At 46.0% G+C, this 27642-nt stretch overlaps 1 protein-coding gene across 1 annotated transcript in view; it reads left to right on the top strand.

Moving 5' to 3' along the window:
- Positions 1–27642, top strand: part of LOC139383449 (polypeptide N-acetylgalactosaminyltransferase 16-like) — a 45927-nt gene that overhangs the window by 2754 nt on the left and 15531 nt on the right. The window contains exons 2-6 of the mRNA XM_071127995.1: positions 14578–14765; positions 15026–15124; positions 15542–15609; positions 17246–17311; positions 22346–22467. Of these exons, the coding sequence (XP_070984096.1) occupies positions 14578–14765; positions 15026–15124; positions 15542–15609; positions 17246–17311; positions 22346–22467 (543 nt within the window). The remainder of the gene's footprint in view (positions 1–14577; positions 14766–15025; positions 15125–15541; positions 15610–17245; positions 17312–22345; positions 22468–27642) is intronic.

The raw sequence follows: 27642 nt of genomic DNA, 5'->3' as shown, positions 1-27642 counted from the left end.
TCCCGTAATCCAAACAATACATTTATAAATTTTACATTTGTTCACAAACTGTATTTAACACCAAGGAAACGTTTTACGATGGGATTGGCCCCAACTCCCAACTGGTCAATATGTCCCCGAAATCAGTAGGTACATTACGTCATATTTTTTTATTTCACCTATTTAACCAGGTAGGCCAGATCACCTTTATTTAACCAGGTAGGCCAGATCACCTTTATTTAACCAGGTAGACCAGATCACCTTTATTTAACCAGGTAGGCCAGATCACCTTTATTTAACCAGGTAGACCAGATCACCTTTATTTAACCAGGTAGGCCAGATCACCTTTATTTAACCAGGTAGACCAGATCACCTTTATTTAACCAGGTAGGCCAGATCACCTTTATTTAACCAGGTAGACCAGATCACCTTTATTTAACCAGGTAGACCAGATCACCTTTATTTAACCAGGTAGACCAGATCACCTTTATTTAACCAGGTAGACCAGATCACCTTTATTTAACCAGGTAGGCCAGATCACCTTTATTTAACCAGGTAGACCAGATCACCTTTATTTAACCAGGTAGACCAGATCACCTTTATTTAACCAGGTAGGCCAGATCACCTTTATTTAACCAGGTAGACCAGATCACCTTTATTTAACCAGGTAGGCCAGATCACCTTTATTTAACCAGGTAGACCAGATCACCTTTATTTAACCAGGTAGGCCAGATCACCTTTATTTAACCAGGTAGACCAGATCACCTTTATTTAACCAGGTAGGCCAGATCACCTTTATTTAACCAGGTAGACCAGATCACCTTTATTTAACCAGGTAGGCCAGATCACCTTTATTTAACCAGGTAGACCAGATCACCTTTATTTAACCAGGTAGACCAGATCACCTTTATTTAACCAGGTAGACCAGATCACCTTTATTTAACCAGGTAGACCAGATCACCTTTATTTAACCAGGTAGGCCAGATCACCTTTATTTAACCAGGTAGACCAGATCACCTTTATTTAACCAGGTAGACCAGATCACCTTTATTTAACCAGGTAGGCCAGATCACCTTTATTTAACCAGGTAGGCCAGATCACCTTTATTTAACCAGGTAGACCAGATCACCTTTATTTAACCAGGTAGGCCAGATCACCTTTATTTAACCAGGTAGACCAGATCACCTTTATTTAACCAGGTAGGCCAGATCACCTTTATTTAACCAGGTAGACCAGATCACCTTTATTTAACCAGGTAGACCAGATCACCTTTATTTAACCAGGTAGGCCAGATCACCTTTATTTAACCAGGTAGACCAGATCACCTTTATTTAACCAGGTAGACCAGATCACCTTTATTTAACCAGGTAGGCCAGATCACCTTTATTTAACCAGGTAGGCCAGATCACCTTTATTTAACCAGGTAGGCCAGATCACCTTTATTTAACCAGGTAGGCCAGATCACCTTTATTTAACCAGGTAGGCCAGATCACCTTTATTTAACCAGGTAGGCCAGATCACCTTTATTTAACCAGGTAGACCAGATCACCTTTATTTAACCAGGTAGACCAGATCACCTTTATTTAACCAGGTAGGCCAGATCACCTTTATTTAACCAGGTAGGCCAGATCACCTTTATTTAACCAGGTAGGCCAGATCACCTTTATTTAACCAGGTAGGCCAGATCACCTTTATTTAACCAGGTAGGCCAGATCACCTTTATTTAACCAGGTAGGCCAGATCACCTTTATTTAACCAGGTAGACCAGATCACCTTTATTTAACCAGGTAGGCCAGATCACCTTTATTTAACCAGGTAGACCAGATCACCTTTATTTAACCAGGTAGACCAGATCACCTTTATTTAACCAGGTAGGCCAGATCACCTTTATTTAACCAGGTAGACCAGATCACCTTTATTTAACCAGGTAGACCAGATCACCTTTATTTAACCAGGTAGGCCAGATCACCTTTATTTAACCAGGTAGACCAGATCACCTTTATTTAACCAGGTAGACCAGATCACCTTTATTTAACCAGGTAGACCAGATCACCTTTATTTAACCAGGTAGACCAGATCACCTTTATTTAACCAGGTAGGCCAGATCACCTTTATTTAACCAGGTAGACCAGATCACCTTTATTTAACCAGGTAGACCAGATCACCTTTATTTAACCAGGTAGGCCAGATCACCTTTATTTAACCAGGTAGGCCAGATCACCTTTATTTAACCAGGTAGGCCAGTTGAGAACAAATTCTAATTTACAACTGCGACCTGGCCAAGATCAAGCAAAGCAGTGCGACAAAAACGACAACAGAGTTACACATGGAATAAACAAATGTACAGTCAATAACACAATAGAAAATATATATACAGTGTGTGCAAATGGAGTAAGGAGGTAAGGCAATAAATAGGTCAATAGTAGCAAAGTAAATACAATTTGGCAATTTACACTGGAGGGGTATTTGTGCAGATGAGGATGTGCAAGTAGAAATACTGGTGTGTAAAATAGCAGAAAAACAAAAATTATTTTAGCTTTATTTAACCAGGCAAGTCAGTTAAGAACAAATTCTTATTTTCAATGACGGCCTAGGAACAGTGGGTTAACTGCCTGTTCAGGGGCAGAACGACAGATTTGTACCTCGTCAGCTCGGGGTTTTGAACTTGCAACCTTGCGGTTATTAGTACAACGCTCTAACCACTAGGCTACCCTGATGAGGTAGGTAGTTGGTTGAATGGGATATTTCCAGATGGGCTGTATACAGCTGCAGCGATCGGTAAGCTGCTCTGACAGCTTACGCTTAAAGTTAGTGAGGGAGATATGTCTCCAGCTTCAGTGATTTTTGCAGTTCATTCCAGTCATTGGCGGCAGCAGAGAACTGGAAGGAAAGGCAGCCAAAGGAGGTGATGGCTTTGGAGATAACCAGTGAAATATACCTGCTGGAGCACGTGCTACGGGTGGGTGTTGCTATGGTGAACAGTGAGCTGAGATAAGGCGGAGCTTTACCTAGCTAAGACTTATAGATGACCTGGAGCCAGTGGGTTTGGCGAAGAATATGCAGCGAGGACCAGACAACGAGAGCATACTGGTCACAGTGGTTTGTAGTATATGGGGCTTTGGTGACAAAACGGATGGCACTGTGATAGACTGCATCCAATTTGCTGAGTAGAGTGTTGGAGGCTATTTTGTAGATGACGTCGCTGAAGTCGAGGATTGGTAGGATAGTCAGTTTTACTAGGGTAAGTTTGGCAGCATGATAGATTTAACTTTGGATTGGAGATGCTTAATGTGAGTCTGGAAGAAGAGTTTACAGTCTAGCCAGACACCTAGGTATTTATAGTTGTCCACATATTCTAAGAGTAGTGATGATCGTCGGGCGGGCGGGTGCGGGCAGCGATCGGTTGAAGAGCATGCATTTTGTTTTACTAGCATTTAAGAGCAGTTGGAGGCCACGGAAGGAGAGTTGTATGGCATTGAAGCTCGTCTGGAGGTTTGTTAACACAGTGTCCAAAGAGGGGCCAGATGTATACAGAATGGTGTCGTCTGCATAGAGGTGGATCAAAGAATCACCTGCAGCAAGAGCGACATCATTGATATATACAGAGAAGAGTCGGCTCAAGAATTGAACCCTGTGGCACCCCCATAGAGACTGCCAGAGGTCCAGAAAACAGGCCCTCCAATTTGACACACTGAACTCTGTCTGGGAAGTAGCTGGTGAACCAGGCGAGGCAGTCATTAGAGAAACCAAGGCTGTTGAGTCTGCCGATAAGAATGTGGTGATTGACAGAGTCGAAAGCCTTGGCCAGGTCGATGAAGATGGCTGCACAGTACTGTCTTTTATCCATGGCGGTTATGATATCGTTTAGGACTTTGAGTGTGGCTGAGGTGCACCTGTGACCAGCTCGGAAACCAGATTGCATAGCAGAGAAGGTACGGTGGGATTCGAAATGGTCTGTTTGTTCACTTGGCTATCGAAGAATTTAGAAAGGCAGGGCATGATGGATATAGGCTTGTAACAGTTTGGGTCAAGAGTGTCTCCCCCTTTTGAAGAGGGGGATGATGGCGTCCGCTTTCCAATCTTTAGGAATCTCAGACTATACGTAAGAGAGGTTAGGGGTTGCAACAATGGCGGCGGATAATTTTAAGAAAAGAGGGTCCAGATTGTCTGACCCAGCTGATTTGTAGGGATCCAGATTTTGTAGCTCTTTCAGAACATCATCTGTCTGGATTTGGGTGAAGGAGAAGTGGGGGGGAGGGGGGCTTGGGCCAGTTGCTGTGGGGGGGGGGGGGGTGCAGAGCTGTTGGCCAGGGTTGGGGTAGCCAGGTGGAAGGCATGGCCAGCCATAGAGATTTGCTTATTGAAATTCTCGATAATCATGGATTTATGAGTGGTGACAGTGTTTCCTAGTCTCAGTGCAGTGAGCAGCTGTGATGTGGGAGGGTTCTGCAGATAAATGCTTCTGGGGCAAAGTTACAAAGTTAATTTTGAAGTCCATGAGTATAAGCCCCTTGAATCTCTCAATCAATCAGAGAAGATTACTGCTGGCAGGCAGCACTGCCAAGCCGGGGTGGAGACATGTTGGCTGGTTGGGAGAATGGGAGGTTGGGGGTAGAGACATGTTGGCTGGGTGGGGCTGGGAGGTTGGGGGTGGAGACATGTTGGCTGGGTGGGGTTGGGGGAATAGGATGGGAGGTTGGGGTGGAGACATGTTGGCTGGGTGGGGTTGGGGGAATAGGATGGGAGGTTGGGGTAGAGACATGTTGGCTGGGTGGGGTTGGAGGAATAGGATGGGAGGTTGGGGGAATAGGATGGGAGGTTGGGGTGGAGAACATGTTGGCTGGTTGGGGTGGAGACATGTTGGCTGGGTGGGATTGGCGGAATAGGATAGGAGGTTGGGGGAATAGGATGGGAGGTTGGGGGAATAGGATGGGAGGTTGGGGGAATAGGATGGGAGGTTGGGGGAATAGGATGGGAGGTTGGAGGAATAGGATGGGAGGTTGGAGGAATAGGATGGGAGGTTGGGGTGGAGACATGTTGGCTGGGTGGGATTGGCGGAATAGGATGGGAGGTTGGGGGATTGGATGGGAGGTTGGGGGAATAGGATGGGAGGTTGGGGGAATAGGATGGGAGGTTGGGGGAATAGGATGGGAGGTTGGGGGAATAGGAAGGGAGGTTGGAGGAATAGGATGGGAGGTTGGAGGAATAGGATGGGAGGTTGGGGTGGAGACATGTTGGCTGGGTGGGATTGGCGGAATAGGATGGGAGGTTGGGGGATTGGATGGGAGGTTGGGGGAATAGGATGGGAGGTTGGGGGAATAGGATGGGAGGTTGGGGGAATAGGATGGGAGGTTGGGGTGGAGACATGTTGGCTGGGTGGGGTTGGGGGAATAGGATGGGAGGTTGGGGGAATAGGATGGGAGGTTGGGGGAATAGGATGGGAGGTTGGGGGAATAGGATGGGAGGTTGGGGGAATAGGATGGGAGGTTGGGGGAATAGGATGGGAGGTTGGGGTGGAGACATGTTGGCTGGGTGGGGTTGGGGGAATAGGATGGGAGGTTGGGGGAATAGGATGGGAGGTTGGGGGAATAGGATGGGAGGTTGGGGGAATAGGATGGGAGGTTGGGGGAATAGGATGGGAGGTTGGGGGAATAGGATGGGAGGTTGGGGTGGAGACATGTTGGCTGGGTGGGGTTGGGGGAATAGGATGGGAGGTTGGGGGAATAGGATGGGAGGTTGGGGGAATAGGATGGGAGGTTTGGGGGAATAGGATGGGAGGTTTGGGGGAATAGGATGGGAGGTTGGAGGAATAGGATGGGAGGTTGGGGGAATAGGATGGGAGGTTGGGGGAATAGGATGGGAGGTTGGGGGAATAGGATGGGAGGTTGGGGGAATAGGATGGGAGGTTGGGGGTGGAGGCCAACTGATATTTTATTTTCCTGTTTATACTGAATGTTTTATTTATTAAAATCTGTATTTGATTTATTACAATTTCTATGTATTTCTTAGTTTTTTCTTTTCTTTTGAGTAGCAGCCTAATTTGAAATGGATAATGTATCTGTTAAAATGTAGAAATAATAAAAGAATACCAACATACATTACATTTTATTTTAAAAAAAAAACATTATCCAAGGTGCATTCCAGGATATGCTCACATGCAAATAGCCCTCTGGCTATGGATGTCTATGATAAATAAACACCTAACCCAACCCTAACGCCTAACCCAACCCCAACCCTAACACTTAACCCTAACACCTAACCCAACCCTAACACCTAACCCTAACACCTAACCCAACCCTAAACCTAACCCTAACACCTAACCCTAACAACTAATCCTAACCGTAACCCTAACACCTAACCCAACCCTAACGTAACACCTAACCCAACCCCAACCCTAACGTAACCCCTAACCCTAACACCTAACCCAACTCTAACCCTAACACCTGACCCAGCTCCAACCCTAACGTAACACCTAACCCAACTCCAACCCTAACGTAACACCTAACCCAACTCCAACCCTAACGTAACACCTAACCTAACCCCAACCCTAACGTAACACCTAACCCAACCCCAACCCTAACGTAACACCTAACCCTAACACCTAACCCAACCCTAACACCTAACCCAACCCTAACGTAACACCTAACCCAACCCTAAACTTTCCATGAGAGCATCTCAGTAAAGCATGGTACAGGAGCCTGGTTTTCCCCATGTCTCGCTCTCTCCCCCTCTTTCTCTGTGTGGTTCCATAACTTCCATAGCAACAGGTGCCCTCCACAACCAGGGTTCATGACATCACTCATGATGAGTAATGTCTTGGCCACATCATGGCTCCTTGCCTGCACTGTTAAAATAGAGAGTCTCAAAACACCATGATTGTGTAATGAAACCAAGTAAAGTATTGAGATCTGAACTGAGATCACAAACTGAGATCTGATTTTTGTGTTTTAAAACAGAAATGTAGTACTCTGAAACACCCACAGTGGTTCTTGGGGACTGCATGTAGCCTAGCGGTTAAGAGCAGGCAGCCGAGCGGTTAAGAGCAGGCAGCCGGGCGGTTAAGAGCAGGCAGCCGAGCGGTTAAGAGCAGGCAGCCGGGCGGTTAAGAGCAGGCAGCCTGGCGGTTAAGAGCAGGCAGCCTGGCGGTTAAGAGCAGGCAGCCTGGCGGTTAAGAGCAGGCAGCCGGGCGGTTAAGAGCAGGCAGACGGGCGGTTAAGAGCAGGCAGCCGGGCGGTTAAGAGCAGGCAGCCTGGCGGTTAAGAGCAGGCAGCCTGGCGGTTAAGAGCAGGCAGCCTGGCGGTTAAGAGCAGGCAGCCTGGCGGTTAAGAGCAGGCAGCCGGGCGGTTAAGAGCAGGCAGCCGGGCGGTTAAGAGCAGACAGCCGGGCGGTTAAGAGCAGGCAGCCGGGCGGTTAAGAGCAGGCAGCCGGGCGGTTAAGAGCAGGCAGCCGGGCGGTTAAGAGCACATAGCCTAGCGGTTGCTGGTTCAAATCCCTGAGCAGGCAAGATGGAAAAATGTGCCTTTCTACCCTTGAGCACGGCAGTTAGCCCCCAACAACATCTGCTCTCTGAGGGGACACATTTTGGTTGAATGCATTCAGTTGTGCAACTGGCTTGGTATTCTTTTTTTTTGGGGGGGGGGGGGGGGGGTTCAGTGCATGTAAGACACAGCATCAAAACACAACAGTTTCTCAAACAATCAATGGTTTGGAAATGCTAATTATTATTAGCCTAAGTATTGATTGATGATAAGGGTAATTTGAGAATCTTTTTGGTGGAATTCCACCTTTGTTTTTAATGCTTTATTTAGACAGATTAGAAACAGGAGGGGCAGTAAGATCGTACATTTCGTTGACATTTTTACCCACACAGCCACACTGTAAAAAAAAACAAAAAAAGATTAAATGGTGAATTGAAATTGTCAAAACAAACAACAGCCTTTATACACTTAATTAAAGTGAATGTAAGTTGTGCAGAGCCCGTGATCAAGCAGTAACCCCCCCCAGCATGGACAGGTCACCCCTCTCCCCACCGAAGACCAGGGTTCAATTCCCCGCACCTCTCGGGGAATTGTGCTAACATAATTTCAAAAGGGTTTTCTAATGATAAACTTGGATTAGCTAACGCAACGTGCCATTGGAACACAGGAGTGATGGTTGCTGATAATGGACCTCTGTACGCCTATGTAGATATTTCATTGAAAAAAAATGTTGTTTCCCAGCTACAGTAGTCATTTACAACGTCTACACTGTATTTCTGATCAATTTTATGTTATTTTAATGGACAAAAAAAACGTGTTTTTCTTAAAAAAACAAAAAACAAGGACATTTCTAAGTGACCCCAAACTTTTGGACGGTAGTGTATAACTTCATCATTTTCATTTTTGAGGATGCCATTTTGTTGTGGCTTCCAAATTGCTGAAAAAAAAGAATGAAGTTTGAGTTGATGAAAGCATTGGCCTGTGGTGTTCTATACAGAGTTAGAGCTCAGAGCAGAAAGGTTCACCCCCCCTGAGTTTCTCAGAGCTGTGGTAGTCACGCTGTGTGTGTTCAGATGGTTTTTCACCCTGGCCCTCTCCCAGGTAATGTGACCCTAATCACAATACCATGGCAACCAGGCTAGACCTTTTAGTCCAATTAGACACAAGAAACAAACAAGGGTTGGACATATAACACTTAACCCACTCTCCTCTCTTACTTTCTCTCTGTCTCTGTCTCTCTCTCTCTGTCTCTGTCTCTCTCTCTCTGTGTCTCTCTGTGTCTCTCTCTCTCTCACTCTCTATGTTCTGTAACCATGGTAATAAATTCGATTCAGTGATGTTATCATAACTCAAAATTACATTACAGCACTGTTTTGTTTGCTCTGCGGAACAATCTCCTTTGCAACGCTACATTCTATGAATTTTTCCATGAGCTCAACCTCCGATATCTGGTCCTGCTCCACGCTGTATGTGACTGAATGTGTAGATGCTTATTGAATCAGAATGGTGTGTGTCTGTCTCTTGTTTGTGACTGAATGGGTCTCTGTATGTCCTCTACCACTGGGAATGACTATTAGTTACAACAGAGACTTGAATCCTGCTAGAGAAACCGTTTATCCTGCTAGAGAAACCGTTTATCCTGCTAGAGAAACCGTTTATCCTCCTAGAGAAACAGTTTATCCTGCTAGAGAAACCTTTTACCCTGCTAGAGAAACCTTTTACCCTGCTAGGGAAACCGTTTACCCTGCCAGAGAAACCGTTTACCCTGCTATAGATACCCATTATCCTGCTAGATTGACTACTAGTTACTGCAGAGACTCGAATCCTGCTAGAGAAACATTTTAAATTAGTCATGTGGGTTTTTGCCACAACTTTGTGCACGTGTGGGCTTGCACGTCCGGTTGCTAAGTGTTGCAGTGTCAGGCTAAATGAAATTAACTGATCAACTGTGGGACCTTACAGGTAATTCTGTAAGAACAGCTGCCTGCGGTAAGATCATGGTGGTGGTGGTGGTGGGTGTCTCTTTGTCAACAATAGCTGGTGCTGTGATCTCTAATATTAACCTTTTGTAACTAGGGGGCAGTATTTTCATTTTTGGATAAAAAAACGTTCCCGTTTTAAACGGGATATTTTGTCACCACAAGATGCTTGACTATGCATATAATTGACAGCTTTTGATAGAAAACACTCTAACGTTTCCAAAACTGCAAAGATATTGTCTGTGAGTGCAACAGAACTGATGTTACAGGCGAAACCCAGATAAAGATCCAATCAGGAAGTGCCCCATATTTTGAAAGCGCTGCATGCCAACGACTCCTTATATGGCTGTGAATGGGCTACGAATGAGCTTACGTTTTCTACGTATTCCCCAAGGTGTCTACAGCATTGTGACGTCTTTTTACGCATTTATGTTGAAGAATAGCCGTAAGGGACCACAGTTAGCAAGTGGTCACATGATGGCTCCCGCAGAAAATCTTGCGTAAAGTACAGAGGTAGCCATTTTTCCAATCGCTTCTAATGAGAAACCAATTGTCCCGACGGATATATTATCGAATAGATATGTGAAAAACACCTCGAGGATTGATTCTAAACAACGTTTGCCATGTTTCTGTCGATATTATGGAGCTAATTTGGAAAAAAGTTCGGTGTTGTAGTGACCGTATTTTCCAGTCGATTTCTCAGCCAAACGTGAAGAACAAACGGGAGCTATTTCGCCTACAAAAATAATATTTTTGGAAAAAAGGAACATTTGCTATCTAACTGGGAGTCTCCTGAGTGAAAACATCCGAAGTTCTTCAAAGGTAAATTATTTAATTTGATTGCTTTTCTTATTTTCGTGAAAATGTTGCCTGCTGCTAGCAGGGCATAATGCTATGCTAGGCTATGATAAACTTACACAAATGCTTGTCTAGCGTTGGCTGTAAAGCATATTTTGAAAATCTGAGATGACAGTGTGATTAACAAAAGGCTAAGCTGTGTCTCAATATATTTCATTTGTGATTTTCATGAATAGGAACATTTTGCAATTTGCATTTTGCACGCCCAATATTTCAGTTTTTGATTTGTTAAAAAAGTTTGAAATATCCAATAAATGTCGTTCCACTTCATGATTGTGTCCCACTTGTTGTTGATTCTTCACAAAAAAAGACAGTTTTATATCTCTATGTTTGAAGCCTGAAATGTGGCAAAAGGTCGCAAAGTTCAAGAGGGCCGAATACTTTCGCAATGCACTGTATGTTCCCGGGATGGCATCTGATCATCCAATGGCATTGAGGAGTTTACCACATCAGTCACTGGCTTCATTAATAAGTGCATTGACGACATCATCCCTACTGTGACCGTACGTACATATCCCAACCAGAAGTCATGGATTACAGACAACATCCGCACTGAGCTAAAGGCTAGAGCTGCTGCTTTCAAGGAGCGGGACACTAATCCGGACACTTAAGAAAATAAATCCTGCTATGTCCTCCAACGAACCATCAAACCATCAAAGCGTCAATACAGGACTAAGATTGAATCCTACTACACCGTCTCTGATGCTCGTCGGATGTGGCAGGGCTTGCAAACTATCACGGATTACACGGAAACCCAATTACGCATTCCTGCGCCTGCCTCCCGAATCATTCATACCAGCGTGACAACTGTTCAGACGTGTGGTCAGGTGCCACAAAAAGGGACGTAGGAAAATTAAAATTGTCTCAGAACAGGGCAGCGTGACTTGCCCTTAAAAGTACACAGTGTTAACATTAATGACATGCATCTCATTCTCTCATGGCTCAAAGTGGAAGAGAGATTAACTTTTTGTAAGAAGTGTTGACATGCTGAATGTACCAAGCTGTCTAAACCACTGGTACACAGCTCAGACCCCAATTCATGCCCCACAAGACATGCCACCAGAGGTCTGTCTAAACTACTGGCACACAGCTCAGACCCCAATTCATACCCCACAAGACATGCCACCAGAGGTCTGTCTAAACTACTGGCACACAGCTCAGACCCCAATTCATACCCCACAAGACATGCCACCAGAGGTCTCTTCACAATCCCCAAGTCCAGAACAGACTATGGTAGGCGCACAGTACTACATAGCCATGACTACATGGAACTCTATTCCACAGTACTACATAGAGCCATGACTATGACTGTGAAGAGAGAGACACACACACAGGTAAATACTCACACATACTCACTTTATATTGTAGATATGTAGTGGTGTAATAATGTTATGAAGTACGGTTTTATCTTTAGTTTTATATGTAAGTGCTTCATTTGTTTGGACCCCGGGAAGAGTAGCTGCTGCCTTGACAGGAACTAATGGGGATCCATAATAAACCCCAGGAAGAGTAGCTGCTGCCTTGGCAGGAACTAATGGGGATCCATAATAAACCCCAGGAAGAGTAGCTGCTGCCTTGACAGGAACTAATGGGGATCCATAATAAACCCCAGGAAGAGTAGCTGCTGCCTTGGCAGGAACTAATGGGGATCCATAATAAACCCCAGGAAGAGTAGCTGCTGCCTTGGCAGGAACTAATGGGGATCCATAATAAACCCCAGGAAGAGTAGCTGCTGCCTTGACAGGAACTAATGGGGATCCATAATAAACCCCAGGAAGAGTAGCTGCTGCCTTGGCAGGAACTAATGGGGATCCATAATAAACCCCAGGAAGAGTAGCTGCTGCCTTGACAGGAACTAATGGGGATCCATAATAAACCCCAGGAAGAGTAGCTGCTGCCTTGGCAGGAACTAATGGGGATCCATAATAAACCCCAGGAAGAGTAGCTGCTGCCTTGGCAGGAACTAATGGGGATCCATAATAAACCCCAGGAAGAGTAGCTGCTGCCTTGGCAGGAACTAATGGGGATCCATAATAAACCCCAGGAAGAGTAGCTGCTGCCTTGACAGGAACTAATGGGGATCCATAATAAACCCCAGGAAGAGTAGCTGCTGCCTTGGCAGGAACTAATGGGGATCCATAATAAACCCCAGGAAGAGTAGCTGCTGCCTTGACAGGAACTAATGGGGATCCATAATAAACCCCAGGAAGAGTAGCTGCTGCCTTGGCAGGAACTAATGGGGATCCATAATAAACCCCAGGAAGAGTAGCTGCTGCCTTGGCAGGAACTAATGGGGATCCATAATAAACCCCAGGAAGAGTAGCTGCTGCCTTGGCAGGAACTAATGGGGATCCATAATAAACCCCAGAAAGAGTAGCTGCTGCCTTGGCAGGAACTAATGGGGATCCATAATAAACCCTAGGAAGAGTAGCTGCTGCCTTGACAGGAACTAATGGGGATCCATAATAAACCCCAGGAAGAGTAGCTGCTGCCTTGGCAGGAACTAATGGGGATCCATAATAAACCCCAGGAAGAGTAGCTGCTGCCTTGACAGGAACTAATGGGGATCCATAATAAACCCCAGGAAGAGTAGCTGCTGCCTTGACAGGAACTAATGGGGATCCATAATAAACCCCAGGAAGAGTAGCTGCTGCCTTGGTAGGAACTAATGGGGATCCATAATAAACCCCAGGAAGAGTAGCTGCTGCCTTGGCAGGAACTAATGGGGATCCATAATAAACCCCAGGAAGAGTAGCTGCTGCCTTGACAGGAACTAATGGGGATCCATAATAAACCCCAGGAAGAGTAGCTGCTGCCTTGGTAGGAACTAATGGGGATCCATAATAAACCCCAGGAAGAGTAGCTGCTGCCTTGACAGGAACTAATGGGGATCCATAATAAACCCCAGGAAGTAGCTGCTGCTACTCTTTGTTTATTATCTGTGCACAGTGACTTCACCCCGTCCCTAGATATTACCTCACTCGACTAACCCGTACCCCCGCACATTGACTTGGTACTCCTTGTAAATAGCCTCGTTATTATTATACATTTTTTACTTTAGTTTAGAAAATTTTTCTTACTTTAAAAAAAATTATAATTCTGCATTGTTGTTTAAGGACTCGTAGTAAGTATGTAATTTCTACACCTGTTGTATTCGGCGCATGTGACAAATAAAATTTCCCCTGATTCATTATGGGGGATTATGGGGGATTTCAATCACCTGCACTCTGAGTGCTTACATTCAGTGTGTGATTTGTCTAACAAGGGAAAATAACATTTAACTAAGACTTGTGTTGCGGCTCAGTCCCTTCCCACTGGGCACACTCTGTCTCCCCTCTCACTCCTACACCTCCTCTGTCTCCCCTCTCGCTCCTACACCTCCTCTGTCTCCCCTCTCACTCCTACACCTCCTCTGTCTCCCCTCTCGCTCCTACACCTCCTCTGTCTCCCCTCTCGCTCCTACACCTCCTCTGTCTCCCCTCTCGCTCCTACACCTCCTCTGTCTCCCCTCTCGCTCCTACACCTCCTCTGTCTCCCCTCTCGCTCCTACACCTCCTCTGTCTCCCCTCTCGCTCTTACACCTCCTCTGTCTCCCCTCTCGCTCCTACACCTCCTCTGTCTCCCCTCTCGCTCCTACACCTCCTCTGTCTCCCCTCTCACTCCTACACCTCCTCTGTCTCCCCTCTCGCTCCTATGGTTAAAAGGTTCCAGATAACATCTCAGTCATTCTAGAGATCACTAACTGGGTGTCTCAGACCAGATAACATCTCAGTCAGTATAGAGATTACTAACTGGGTGTCTCAGACCAGATAACATCTCAGTCATTATAGAGATCAGTAACTGGGTGTCTCAGACCAGATAACACCTCAGTCATTCTAGAGATCACTAACTGGGTGTCTCAGACCAGATAACATCTCAGTCATTGTAGAGATCACTAACTGGGTGTCTCAGACCAGATAACACCTCAGTCATTCTAGAGATCACTAACTGGGTGTCTCAGACCAGATAACATCTCAGTCATTGTAGAGATCACTAACTGGGTGTCTCAGACCAGATAACATCTCAGTCATTGTAGAGATCACTAACTGGGTGTCTTAGATGATGGATCAGGTGATACAGTATCTAAGCTTTTCAAATGAGGTTGGTAAGGTCACCATCAACTGTGTGAGAGACAAAGATGACATCCATCTTCTAACTCGTAACCCATCTTTCTTGTTTACCTCTACTTCCTGAGTTTTGACCTCTGACTCCTGACCTCTGTGTTTTGTTCTGCCCCCCTGCAGATGACCCTGTCTCCGTGGGCGGAGCAGCAGCAGCAGGGTCAGCTCATAGGTAGTTTCGATGAGAAGGCGTACCTGTTGGAGAAACAGCTGAAGGCGGGAGACGACCCCTACAGAGACCACGCCTTCAACCTGGCCGAGAGCGACCGACTCGGCTCCGAGCGGGCTATCAGAGACACACGGCACTACAGGTGACTACACACAGACCGAATGGGCTCAGAGCGGGCCATCAGAGAAACACGGCTCGACTCGACAGGACACTCTCATAAAGAGAGTACATCATGCAATGTCTGCACCTTCAACCATCAACCTTGGGCTGGCATGATATCACATGTCCTTTGCTGTTATGATAGCAAACACTCATTGGGTTTTATAGTGAGTGGGGTGTACAGTACACAATGCACAGGAGGTGTGAATACTTTAAAACAATGTTGCTTATTTTTGTTTGTAGGTGTGCCTCCGTGAATTATGATGCTAACCTTCCTCCTACGAGCATCATCATCACCTTCAACAATGAGGCTCGCTCCACCCTGCTACGCACCATCAAAAGGTAAGGATCCACTTCTACAGAACACTAGAACACTGCTGTAGAACACTAGAACACTGCTGTAAAACACTAGAACACTGTTATAGAACACTGCTATAGAACACTGCTATAGAACACTAGAACACTGCTATAGAACACTAGAACACTGCTATAGAACACTGCTATAGAACACTAGAACACTGCTATAGAACACTAGAACACTGCTGTAAAACACTAGAACACTGCTGTAAAACACTAGAACACTGCTGTAGAACACTGCTGTAAAACACAAAGAACACACTCCAGCCTGCTACGCACCATCAGAAAGTAAAGTACTATTGTATTTCTCACACAATAAACAATTAAGAATTGACCATCTTATATTTAGTGTTTAATGCTGTCTTCTCTCTCTCTCTCTCTCTGTCTCTCTCTCTCTCCCAGTGTCCTGTTGAGGAGCCCTCCCTCTCTGATCCAGGAGATCATCCTGATAGATGACTTCAGTACTGATCGTGAGGCCTCCCTGCTTTTTCTCAGTTCTACTTGTTAAATAGTCTCTGGTCCTTACACGGCTCCCAGCATGAGTCTCTGACAGTAACTCTGCTCTCTGTGAGGTCCCTATCGGTTCCCTTTCAGTCTCTATGAGGTTCTTCTTCTTTATGAGGTTCTTCACATTGACCTAGGAAGTTCTCTCTGTCTCCACCTGCTGTATTTGCTCTGTCAGAACACAGAGAAATGCATGAAGAGAGATTGTGAGATGGGGACAGGCATACAGGGAGACCGTGAGAGGGTAGATCATAAAAACATGTTGAATGATTTAGATAGCAGGAGAGAGAATTTGTCCAGGAATGTACACTACATGACCAAAAGTATGTGGACACCTGCTCGTCGAACATCTCATTCCGAAGTCATGTGCATTAATATGGAGTTGGTCCCCCTTTGCTGCTATAACAGCCTCCACTCTTCATGGATAGGCGTTCCACTAGATGTTGGATCATTGCTGTGGGGACTTGCTTCCATTCAGCCACAAGAGCATTAAGAAGGTTGGGCACTGATTTTGGGCGATTAGGCCTGGTTAGTAGTCGGCTTTCCAATTCATACGAAAGGTGTTTGATGGGGTTGAGGTCAGGGCTCTGTGCAGGCCAGTCAAGTTCTTCCACACGGATCTCGACAAACCATTTCTGTATGGACCTCGCTTAGTGCCAGCCAGTCGGCCAGTCAGTCAGCCAGCCAGCCAGCCAGTCAGTCAGCCAGTCAGTCGGCCGGCCAGTCAGTCGGCCAGTCAGTCGGCCAGTCAGTCGGCCAGTCAGTCGGCCAGTCAGTCGGCCAGCCAGTCGGCCAGCCAGTCAGCCAGCCAGTCGGCCAGTCAGTCAGCCAGCCAGCCAGTCATTCAGCCAGTCAGTCAGCCAGCTGGCCAGTCAGCCAGCCAGTCAGTCAGTCAGCCAGCCAGTCAGTCAGTCGGCCAGTCAGCCAGCCAGTCAGTCGGCCAGTCAGTCAGCCAGCCAGTCGGCCAGTCAGTCGGCCAGTCAGTCGGCCAGTCAGTCGGCCAGCCAGTCAGCCAGTCAGTCGGCCAGTCAGTCAGCCAGCCAGCCAGTCATTCAGCCAGTCAGTCAGCCAGCCGGCCAGTCAGCCAGCCAGTCAGTCAGTCGGCCAGTCAGCCAGCCAGTCAGTCGGCCAGTCAGTCGGCCAGTCAGTCGGCCAGTCAGTCGGCCAGTCAGTCGGCCAGTCAGTCGGCCAGTCAGTCAGCCAGTCAGCCAGCCAGTCAGTCAGCCAGGTGTATGACGTGACAGAGACCATCATCTGGCATTGCATTGTGGATGGAACAAGGACTTGTTCCTAAACCTAAATAATAATAATAATCCCTAGGTTTTGGTCATTTTATCTGTAAACAATAAATGCACAATCACAGATGTCTGTGTGTCTGAGTCTGTGTGTCTGAGTCTGTGTGTCTGAGTCTGTGTGTCTGAGTCTGTGTGTCTGAGTCTGTGTGTCTGAGTCTGTGTGTCTGAGTCTGTGTGTCTGAGTCTGAGTCTGTGTGCGTGTGAGTCTGTGTGCGTGTGAGTCTGTGTGCGTGTGAGTCTGTGTGCGTGTGAGTCTGTGTGCGTGTGTGTGTGTTATTTGTGACATGACATACTTCCTCTTTTCCAGCTGAGGACTGTCAGCAGCTCTCTCAGATCCCTAAAGTACGCTGCCTGAGGAACGGACGTCGAGAGGGTGAGTTGTGTCTGCCTGCTGCACATAGGCTGGGGTGGTATACAGTATCCTGGGGTGGTATACAGTATCCTGGGGTGGTATACAGTATCCTGGGGTGGTATACAGTATCCTGGGGTGGTATACAGTATCCTGGGGTGGTATACAGTATCCTGGGGTGGTATACAGTATCCTGGGGTGGTATACAGTATCCTGGGGTGGTATACAGTATCCTGGGGTGGTATACAGTATACTGGGGTGGTATACAGGGGTGGTATACAGTATACTGGGGTGGTATACAGTATACTGGGGTGGTATACAGTATACTGGGTTGGTATAATGGGGTGGTATACAGTATACTGGGGTGGTATACAGTATACTGGGGTGGTATACTGGGGTGGTATACAGTATACTGGGGTGGTATACAGTATACTGGGGTGGTATACAGTATACTGGGGTGGTATACTGTATACTGGGGTGGTATACAGTATACTGGGGTGGTATACAGTACACTGGGGTGGTATACAGTATACTGGGGTGGTATACTGGGGTGGTATACTGTATACTGGGGTGGTATACAGTATACTGGGGTGGTATACTGGGGTGGTATACTGGGGTGGTATACGGTATACTGGGGTGGTATACGGTATACTGGGGTGGTATGTCAAAACTAATTCTTTGAAGTTTTTCCAATAAATTGGTATATTTGTAGCTACTTTTTAAGTACCTGCAGTCAACTTGTGCAATACGTTTATCGTAGTTCCCCAGAACTGTTCAGCCAGTCTCATTATTTAACATGAAGATTACTGTAGTTCCCCAGAACTGTTGAGCCAGTCTCATTATTTAACATGAAGTTTACTGTAGTTCCCCAGAACTGTTGAGCCAGTCACATGTTTGTTTGTAAATAGCTCAACGGTAGAAAGCTGAGCTGGTGAGCATAGAGTTGTGTATCTGTTGGAGAGCCCATAGAGTTGTGTATCTATTGGAGAGCCCATAGAGTTATGTATCTATTGGAGAGCCCATAGAGTTATGTATCCGTTGGAGAGCCCATAGAGTTCTGTATCTGTTGGAGAGTTCTGTATCTATTGGAGAGTCCATAGAGTTCTGTATCTATTGGAGAGCCCATAGAGTTGTGTATCTATTGGAGAGCCCATAGAGTTCTGTATCTGTTGGAGAGTTCTGTATCTATTGGAGAGTCCATAGAGTTCTGTATCTATTGGAGAGCCCATAGAGTTCTGTATCTATTGGAGAGTCCATAGAGTTCTGTATCTATTGGAGAGTTCTGTATCTATTGGAGAGTCCAAAGAGTTCTGTATCTATTGGAGAGCCCATAGAGTTCTGTATCTATTGGAGAGACCATAGAGTTCTGTATCTATTGGAGAGTCCATAGAGTTCTGTATCTATTGGAGAGTCCATAGAGTTATGTATCTATTGGAGAGTCCATAGAGTTCTGTATCTATTGGAGAGCCCATAGAGTTCTGTATCTATTGGAGAGTCCATAGAGTTCTGTATCTATTGCGGAGCCCATAGAGTTCTGTATCTATTGCGGAGCCCATAGAGTTCTGTATCTTTTGGAGATCTTTAATAAATTAATAACATAATTTGTGTTTGTGGAATCTGATTATGGAACCCGACTCAAAGGAAGATCGAAGAAGTAAATATGTTTTTGGTGACGAGGGAGACTAAGTGAATTAACAACGTTTTTTTGGTGACATTCAGCTTTGAAATCAGCATATTTAGAGTGCTGGTTTGTATAACAAACAGAGTACGAGGTTAATGAATTCAGGCGTAAACTAGCAAGGAAAGTTAGCCTACAATTAGAGCTGGAAGCTACAGGTTTTGTCTCTATCTGTCTGCTCTGCCATTGTGTAGGTCTGTCTAGTTAGCTACAGAGCCATTCATTTAGCGAGTTCGGACAACTTTTAGAATTTTTTCTGTTGTGCTAAAAATGCAATAACTCAATTAGCCTTTGCACTCCTTCTAAACAACACAATTTTAAAAACATTTAGCAAAGAGTGAAGTCTACAAAACTTTGTCTACTCTGTTCCGGTATAGATTCTAGTTATTTTTATAATGTATATATTTTTTTACCCCTTTTTCTCCCCAATTTTGTGGTATCCAATTAGTAGTTAGTCTTGTCTTTCATCGCTGCAACTCCCGTACGGACTCGGGAGAGGCAAAGGTCGAGAGCCATGCATCCTCCGAAACACAACCAAGCCAAGCCGCACCAACGTGCCAAGCCGTACTTAACCCGGAAGCCTCATGGGTCTCCCGTTCAGGGCCGGCTGCGACACACCCGGATCTAGTTCCCATCCTCAAGCACTGCAGTGCCTTAGACCGCTGCGCCACTCGGGAGGCCACAGATTGTAGTTTTGGGAACAGAAAACTGAATTGAGATCAAATGTTTCATCGATGAGAAAATGTGCAGAATGTCGGCACAAAATCCATCTCCGTCCATCTTCTCCCACTGCCGGCCACTGGGCTTCCTCTCACTACCATATTTGGTAGTGGGTGGAAACACCATGCGGATGCTTCACATTTACACGTCCTGTGAAATATCTGGTTCATTATTCTATCTGTGGTTGTAGTGTCGTGTCAATGTATCATAATGAAGAAACCTCAATGTCCCAACTATCTACATACATGGCTCTAGGTACAGTTATCCCCAAGCTACTGACCCCAAGCTACTGACCTCAAGCTACTGACCCCAACGTCTCGACTCTCTACATACATGGCTCTAGGTACAGTTATCCCCAAGCTACTGTACCTAGAGCTACTGACCCCAAGCTACTGACCTCAACGCCCCGACTCTCTACATACATGGCTCTAGGTACAGTTATCCCCAAGCTACTGTACCTAGAGCTACTGACCCCAAGCTACTGACCTCAACGTCCCGACTCTCTACATACATGGCTCTAGGTACAGTTATCCCCAAGCTACTGTACCTAGAGCTACTGACCCCAAGCTACTGACCTCAACGTCCCGACTCTCTACATACATGGCTCTAGGTACAGTTATCCCCAAGCTACTGTACCTAGAGCTACTGACCCCAAGCTACTGACCTCAACGTCCCGACTCTCTACATACATGGCTCTAGGTACAGTTATCCCCAAGCTACTGTACCTAGAGCTACTGACCCCAAGCTACTGACCTCAACGTCCCGACTCTCTACATACATGGCTCTAGGTACAGTTATCCCCAAGCTACTGTACCTAGAGCTACTGACCCCAAGCTACTGACCTCAACGTCCCGACTCTCTACATACATGGCTCTAGGTACAGTTATCCCCAAGCTACTGTACCTAGAGCTACTGACCCCAAGCTACTGACCCCAACGTCCCGACTATCTACATACATGGCTCTAGGTACAGTTATCCCCAAGCTACTGTACCTAGAGCTACTGACCCCAAGCTACTGACCTCAACGTCCCGACTCTCTACATACATGGCTCTAGGTACAGTTATCCCCAAGCTACTGTACCTAGAGCTACTGACCCCAAGCTACTGACCTCAACGTCCCGACTATCTACATACATGGCTCTAGGTACAGTTATCCCCAAGCTACTGTACCTAGAGCTACTGACCCCAAGCTACTGACCTCAACGTCCCGACTCTCTACATACATGGCTCTAGGTACAGTTATCCCCAAGCTACTGTACCTAGAGCTACTGACCCCAAGCTACTGACCTCAACGTCCCGACTCTCTACATACATGGCTCTAGGTACAGTTATCCCCAAGCTACTGTACCTAGAGCTACTGACCCCAAGCTACTGACCTCAACGTCCCGACTCTCTACATACATGGCTCTAGGTACAGTTATCCCCAAGCTACTGTACCTAGAGCTACTGACCCCAAGCTACTGACCTCAACGTCCCGACTCTCTACATACATGGCTCTAGGTACAGTTATCCCCAAGCTACTGTACCTAGAGCTACTGACCCCAAGCTACTGACCTCAACGTCCCGACTCTCTACATACATGGCTCTAGGTACAGTTATCCCCAAGCTACTGTACCTAGAGCTACTGACCCCAAGCTACTGACCTCAACGTCCCGACTCTCTACATACATGGCTCTAGGTACAGTTATCCCCAAGCTACTGTACCTAGAGCTACTGACCCCAAGCTACTGACCTCAACGTCCCGACTCTCTACATACATGGCTCTAGGTACAGTTATCCCCAAGCTACTGTACCTAGAGCTACTGACCCCAAGCTACTGACCTCAACGTCCCGACTCTCTACATACATGGCTCTAGGTACAGTTATCCCCAAGCTACTGTACCTAGAGCTACTGACCCCAAGCTACTGACCTCAACGTCCCGACTCTCTACATACATGGCTCTAGGTACAGTTATCCCCAAGCTACTGTACCTAGAGCTACTGACCCCAAGCTACTGACCTCAACGTCCCGACTCTCTACATACATGGCTCTAGGTACAGTTATCCCCAAGCTACTGTACCTAGAGCTACTGACCCCAAGCTACTGACCTCAACGTCCCGACTCTCTACATACATGGCTCTAGGTACAGTTATCCCCAAGCTACTGTACCTAGAGCTACTGACCCCAAGCTACTGACCTCAACGTCCCGACTCTCTACATACATGGCTCTAGGTACAGTTATCCCCAAGCTACTGTACCTAGAGCTACTGACCCCAAGCTACTGACCTCAACGTCCCGACTCTCTACATACATGGCTCTAGGTACAGTTATCCCCAAGCTACTGTACCTAGAGCTACTGACCCCAAGCTACTGACCTCAACGTCCCGACTCTCTACATACATGGCTCTAGGTACAGTTATCCCCAAGCTACTGTACCTAGAGCTACTGACCCCAAGCTACTGACCTCAACGTCCCGACTCTCTACATACATGGCTCTAGGTACAGTTATCCCCAAGCTACTGTACCTAGAGCTACTGACCCCAAGCTACTGACCTCAACGTCCCGACTCTCAGGAAGCAGCTTTACAACTAGACACCTTGGTGTTCTCTATCGGCAGCCACTGCAGAGGTCTGGCTAGCTGTTTTCTCAGGCTCATACTGTACTCTTATCTGTGTCCTAGGACTGATCCGGTCCCGGGTACGAGGGGCAGACTCAGCCTCTGCCTCTATCCTGACCTTCCTGGACAGCCACTGTGAGGTCAACACTGACTGGCTACAGCCCATGATACAGAGGGTCAAAGAAGTACGCACTCACTCACTCACTCACTCACTCACTCACTCACATGCATGCACACTCAAACACACACACTCTCTGCCTGGCTCCAGTCCATGATACAGATGTTGCCTGATGACTCACACTCAAGTCTTCCTCTGTCGTTCACTAGAGACTTTAGTCTTGATCTGCTCTGTGGTTTAAGGCAATGCAACTCAGTGCTAGAGGCGTCACTACAGACACCGGCTGTGATTGGGAGTCCCATAGGGCGGAGCGCAATTGGCCCAGCGTCGTCTGGGATTGGCCGGTGTAGGCCGTCATTGTAAATAAGAATTTGTTCTTAACTGACTTGCCTAGTTAAAGGTTTTAAAAAAAGTTGCCACAAAGTTGGAAGCACAGAATCGTCTAGAATGTAATTGTATGCTGTAGCGTTGAGATTTCCCTTCACTGGAACTAAGGGGCCCGAAACCATGAAAAACAGCCCCAGACCCTTATTCCTCGTCCACCAAACTTTACAGTTGGCACTATGCATTGGGACTGGTAGTGTTCTCCTGGCATCCACCAAACCCATATTTGTCCGTCAGACTGCCAGATGGTGAAGCGTGATTCATCACTCCAGAGAACGTGTTTCCACTGCTCCATTATGGATCCAGATTAGTTCCTGCCAAGGCAGCAGCTACTCTTCCTGGGGTTTATTATGGATTCCCATTAGTTCCTGCCATGGCAGCAGCTACTCTTCCTGTGGTTTATTATGGATCCCCATTAGTTCCTGCCAAGACAGCAGCTACTCTTCCTGGGATTTATTATGGATCCCCATTAGTTCCTGCCAAGACAGCAGCTACTCTTGCTGGGGTTTATTATGGATCCCCATTAGTTCCTGCCAAGACAGCAGCTACTCTTGCTGGGGTTTATTATGGATCCCCATTAGTTCCTGCCAAGGCAGCAGCTACTCTTCCTGGGGTTTATTATGGATCCCCATTAGTTCCTGTCAAGGCAGCAGCTACTCTTCCTGGGGTTTATTATGGATCCCCATGAGTTCCTGCCAAGGCAGCAGCTACTCTTCCTGGGGTTTATTATGGATCCCCATTAGTTCCTGTCAAGGCAGCAGCTACTCTTCCTGGGGTTTATTATGGATCCCCATGAGTTCCTGCCAAGGCAGCAGCTACTCTTCCTGGGGTTTATTAGGGATCCCCATTAGTTCCTGCAAAGGCAACAGCTACTCTTCCTGGGGTTCAGCAAAAGTAAGGCAGTTCATACACATTTGAAAATCATTACAATACATTCACAGATTTCACAACACACTGTGTGCCCTCAGGCACCTACTCCACCACTACCACATATCTACACTACATATCCATGTGTATGTGTGTGTATAGTGCGTATGTTATTGTGTGTGTGGGTATGTACAGTATGTGTCTGATCCTATGTTTGTGTCTCTTAAAATCTAATTTTAATGCTTGTATCAGTTACTTGATGTAGAATAGAGTTCCATGTAGTCATGTCTCTATGTTGTACTGTGCGCCTCCCATAGTCTGTTCTGGACTTGGGGACTGTGAAGAGACCTCTGGTGGCATGTCTTGTGGGGTATGAATGGGGGTCTGAGCTGTGTGCCAGTAGTTTAGACAGACCTCTGGTGGCATGTCTTGTGGGGTATGTATGGGGTGTCTGAGCTGTGTGCCAGTAGTTTAGACAGACCTCTGGTGGCATGTCTTGTGGGGTATGTATGGGGGTCTGAGCTGTGTGTTAGTAGTTTAAACATACAGGTCAGTGCATTCAACATCACATAAGTATAAGTAGTGATGAAGTCAATCTCTCCTCCACTTTGAGCCAGGAGAGATTGACATGCATATTATTAATATTAGCTCTCTGTGTACATCCACGTCCAGTCGTGCTGCCCTGTTCTGAGCCAATTGCAATTTTCCTAAGTCCCTTTTTGTGGTACCTGACCACATGACTGAACAGTAGTCCAGGTGTGACAAATCTAGGGCCTGTGGGACCTGCCTTGTTGATAGTGTTGTTAAGAAGGTAGAAACTAGGACCTGCCTTGTTGATAGTGTTGTTAAGAAAGTAGAAACCAGGGCCTGTAGGATCTGCCTTGTTGATAGTGCTGTTAAGAAGGTAGAAACTAGGACCTGCCTTGTTGATAGTGTTGTTAAGAAGGTAGAAACTAGGGCCTGTAGTACCTGCCTTGTTGATAGTGCTGTTAAGAAGGTAGAAACTAGGACCTGCCTTGTTGATAGCTTTGTTAAGAAGGTAGAAACTAGGGCCTGTAGGACCTGCCTTGTTGATAGTGTTGTTAAGAAGGTAGAAACTAGGACCTGTAGGACCTGCCTTGTTGATAGTGCTGTTAAGAAGGTAGAAACTAGGACCTGCCTTGTTGATAGTGCTGTTAAGGCAGAGCAGCTCTTTATTATGGACAGACTTCTCCCCATCTTATCTACTGTTGTATCAATATGTTTTGACAGTTTACAATCCAGGGTTACTCCAAGCAGTTTAGTCACCTCAACTTGCTCAATTTCCACATTATTTATTACAATTATTAGTTTAGTTTTTTCCCCAAATACAATGCTTTTAGTTTTTTAAATATTTAGGACTAAGTTGTTCCTTTCTGAAACTAACTGCAGCTCTTTGTTAAGTGTTGCAGTCATTTCAGTCGCTGTGGTAGCTGACGTGTTTAGTGTTGAGTCATCCATATACACAGACACACTATCTTTACTCAAAGCCAGTGGCATGTCATTAGATTGAAAAAAAGCAAGGAGCCTAAACAGCTGCCTTGAGGAATTCCTGATTCTACCTGGATTACGTTGGAGAGGCTTCCATTAAAGAACACCCTCTGTGTTCTGTTAGACAGGTAACTCTTAATCCACATTATAGCAGGGGGTGTAAAGCCTTAACACATACATTTTTCCCTCTCAACCATACAATTGTTCAATTCCTCATCAATCCGCCACGGAGCCGCGGGATTTAACAGTTTTTACACAGATTTTTTATTAATGGTTGCTTATTAGTAACTGGAATATGAAATTTGATAAATGTGACAGTCCGAGGGGTTTCAAGCTCTGGTTGATTTTGAAATGTTCTGATATTTATTGGTATTGAATTGTGTTTGGTTGTCAACGCAACCAACTATCAACATTTAAAGGAGATGGTCCCGTCGGAGCCGGCTGACTTATGGCCTCACCAAAGGCCAACGTACGAGGCGTGTGAGTTATTTTAGAATTGTAATGTTTTGAATTATAATGACCCTAACCAAGTTGTCTGCTTTGAAGCCTCACTAAGAAGATGTCTCTATTTTTTGCATTTTGTTTGCAGGCGCTGTAGTCACACAAAATAATACAAACGTTATTATTCACTTTTTTCGAGCTCATTTGAATTGGAATAGGTAGCTACGGGTTGAGGCTTTATCTTCCCATGCTAAATCAGACCAATTCATCCACTTTATGGAAACACAACAGCGCTATAAGCGAAGATGATTGGACTATCCTGCTAGCCAGTCACTGCTCTGCCTGTCCCTTCTTGTCCATCCGCTTCGCTCTGCTTTCTTCTCTCGCCCACTTCTGGTGAGTTTTTTTTCACTTTAATCTGGCTTTAATTGTCTACAAATTAATATTTTCTATGTTGGATTCAAGTCTCCATCTCAACCAAAAATGTACGTTTTAAAGAATTGAACTAAATCAAATCAAACATTTATAGTGATTTTAATTCGATTTTTGATATTATAATCTGGGTCATTTGTTTGTGCTATTAGATGAAGCCCAGTGATAACACATGAATCTGTTCTATAAATAAGAAACTATCTGACAGTGGATCCCCATTTGAACTTGAGTCGTGTCATTTTAAGTGGTTGTGTCGTGGGAAATCAAAACAAGGACATTGGAAAGTCAATATGAATCACTCCATATTTTGTCAGCAAGCTGGAGAGGTCAAACTGACATGCAGAAAGTCCTGGGCTGAATTGAGCGCTTAAAAGTTGACATCCATCCATTTGGAAATGTAGCGTCTCCTCCTACTGTGAGAGGTGAGAGTGGATCATGAAATAGCCCTATACAATTATTATTGTTTCAAGCTGTTGAGAGTGGCTCTTCCCAAAGCCCTCTGAGTGCAGTTTCAAGCTCTACTCTCCCCTCCCCCACACTGCCTGACTCCCTGACACAGTGAACACAGAGTACACCCTGGGTTCAATCTGGGTTCAACACAGAGTACACCCTGGGTTCAATCTGGGTTCAACACAGAGTACACCCTGGGTTCAACACAGAGTACACCCTATTTCAGTTGTTGTGTATATTACTTTAGTTTTATTTGATGACTTTATTTAATAATCATCTCTATAGAGCCGCTGTCTGACAAATCACTATTTAGTATTTCTTCAAAGTAAATAAATACTATGACTGCTGAATACCAACTATCAATCACTTATATCAGGTACTATCGGGTAGAGATACTGTACCCAGCGAAACATATGCTCTTCTCTCTTCACTTAGATCAGGTACTATCAGGTAGAGATACTGCCTGAGTATTTGGGGATTTGCAACCTTCCGGTTACTAGTCCAACACTCTAACCACTAGTCTACCTACCTCCTCTACACTCTAACCACTAGGCTACCCTGCCGCCCCTCCACTCTAACCACTAGTCTACCTGCCTCCACGATGATGTCATCAGTGTCACTGAATGTAATTGTAAACATTTATCTTCTTGAACTATAAAACAGAGAGGAGGCTGCTGAGGACGGCTCATAGTAATGTCTGGAACGGAGTCAACGGAATGGCAACACATCTCCAGCACCATGGTGGTTCCCATGTGTGTGATACTGTTCCACCTACTCCGGTCCAGTCATTAACACGAGCCCGTTGCTTGGTGGCACCCTAGGGGAGGACGGTCTCGTGTTAATGACTGGAGCGGAATGGGTGGAACGGTATCAAACACATGGTTTCCATGGTTCCCATGTGTTTGATGTGTTTGGGGAGGACGGGCTCGTGTTAATGACTGGAGCGGAATGGGTGGAACGGTATCAAACACGTGGTTTCCATGGTTCCCATGTGTTTGATGTGTTTGGGGAGGACGGGCTCGTGGTAATGACTGGAGCGGAATGGGTGGAACGGTATCAAACATGTGGTTTCCATGGTTCCCATGTGTTTGATGCCATTCCGTTGACTCCGTTCCAGACATTACTATGAGCATGTTCTTCCCTAATTAAGGTGCCACCC

The sequence above is a fragment of the Oncorhynchus clarkii genome, chromosome 25 (genome assembly GCF_045791955.1).
Source record: "Oncorhynchus clarkii lewisi isolate Uvic-CL-2024 chromosome 25, UVic_Ocla_1.0, whole genome shotgun sequence".
In the NCBI taxonomy this organism is placed as follows: domain Eukaryota; kingdom Metazoa; phylum Chordata; class Actinopteri; order Salmoniformes; family Salmonidae; genus Oncorhynchus; species Oncorhynchus clarkii.
This window is presented reverse-complemented; position numbering and strand designations above follow the sequence as displayed.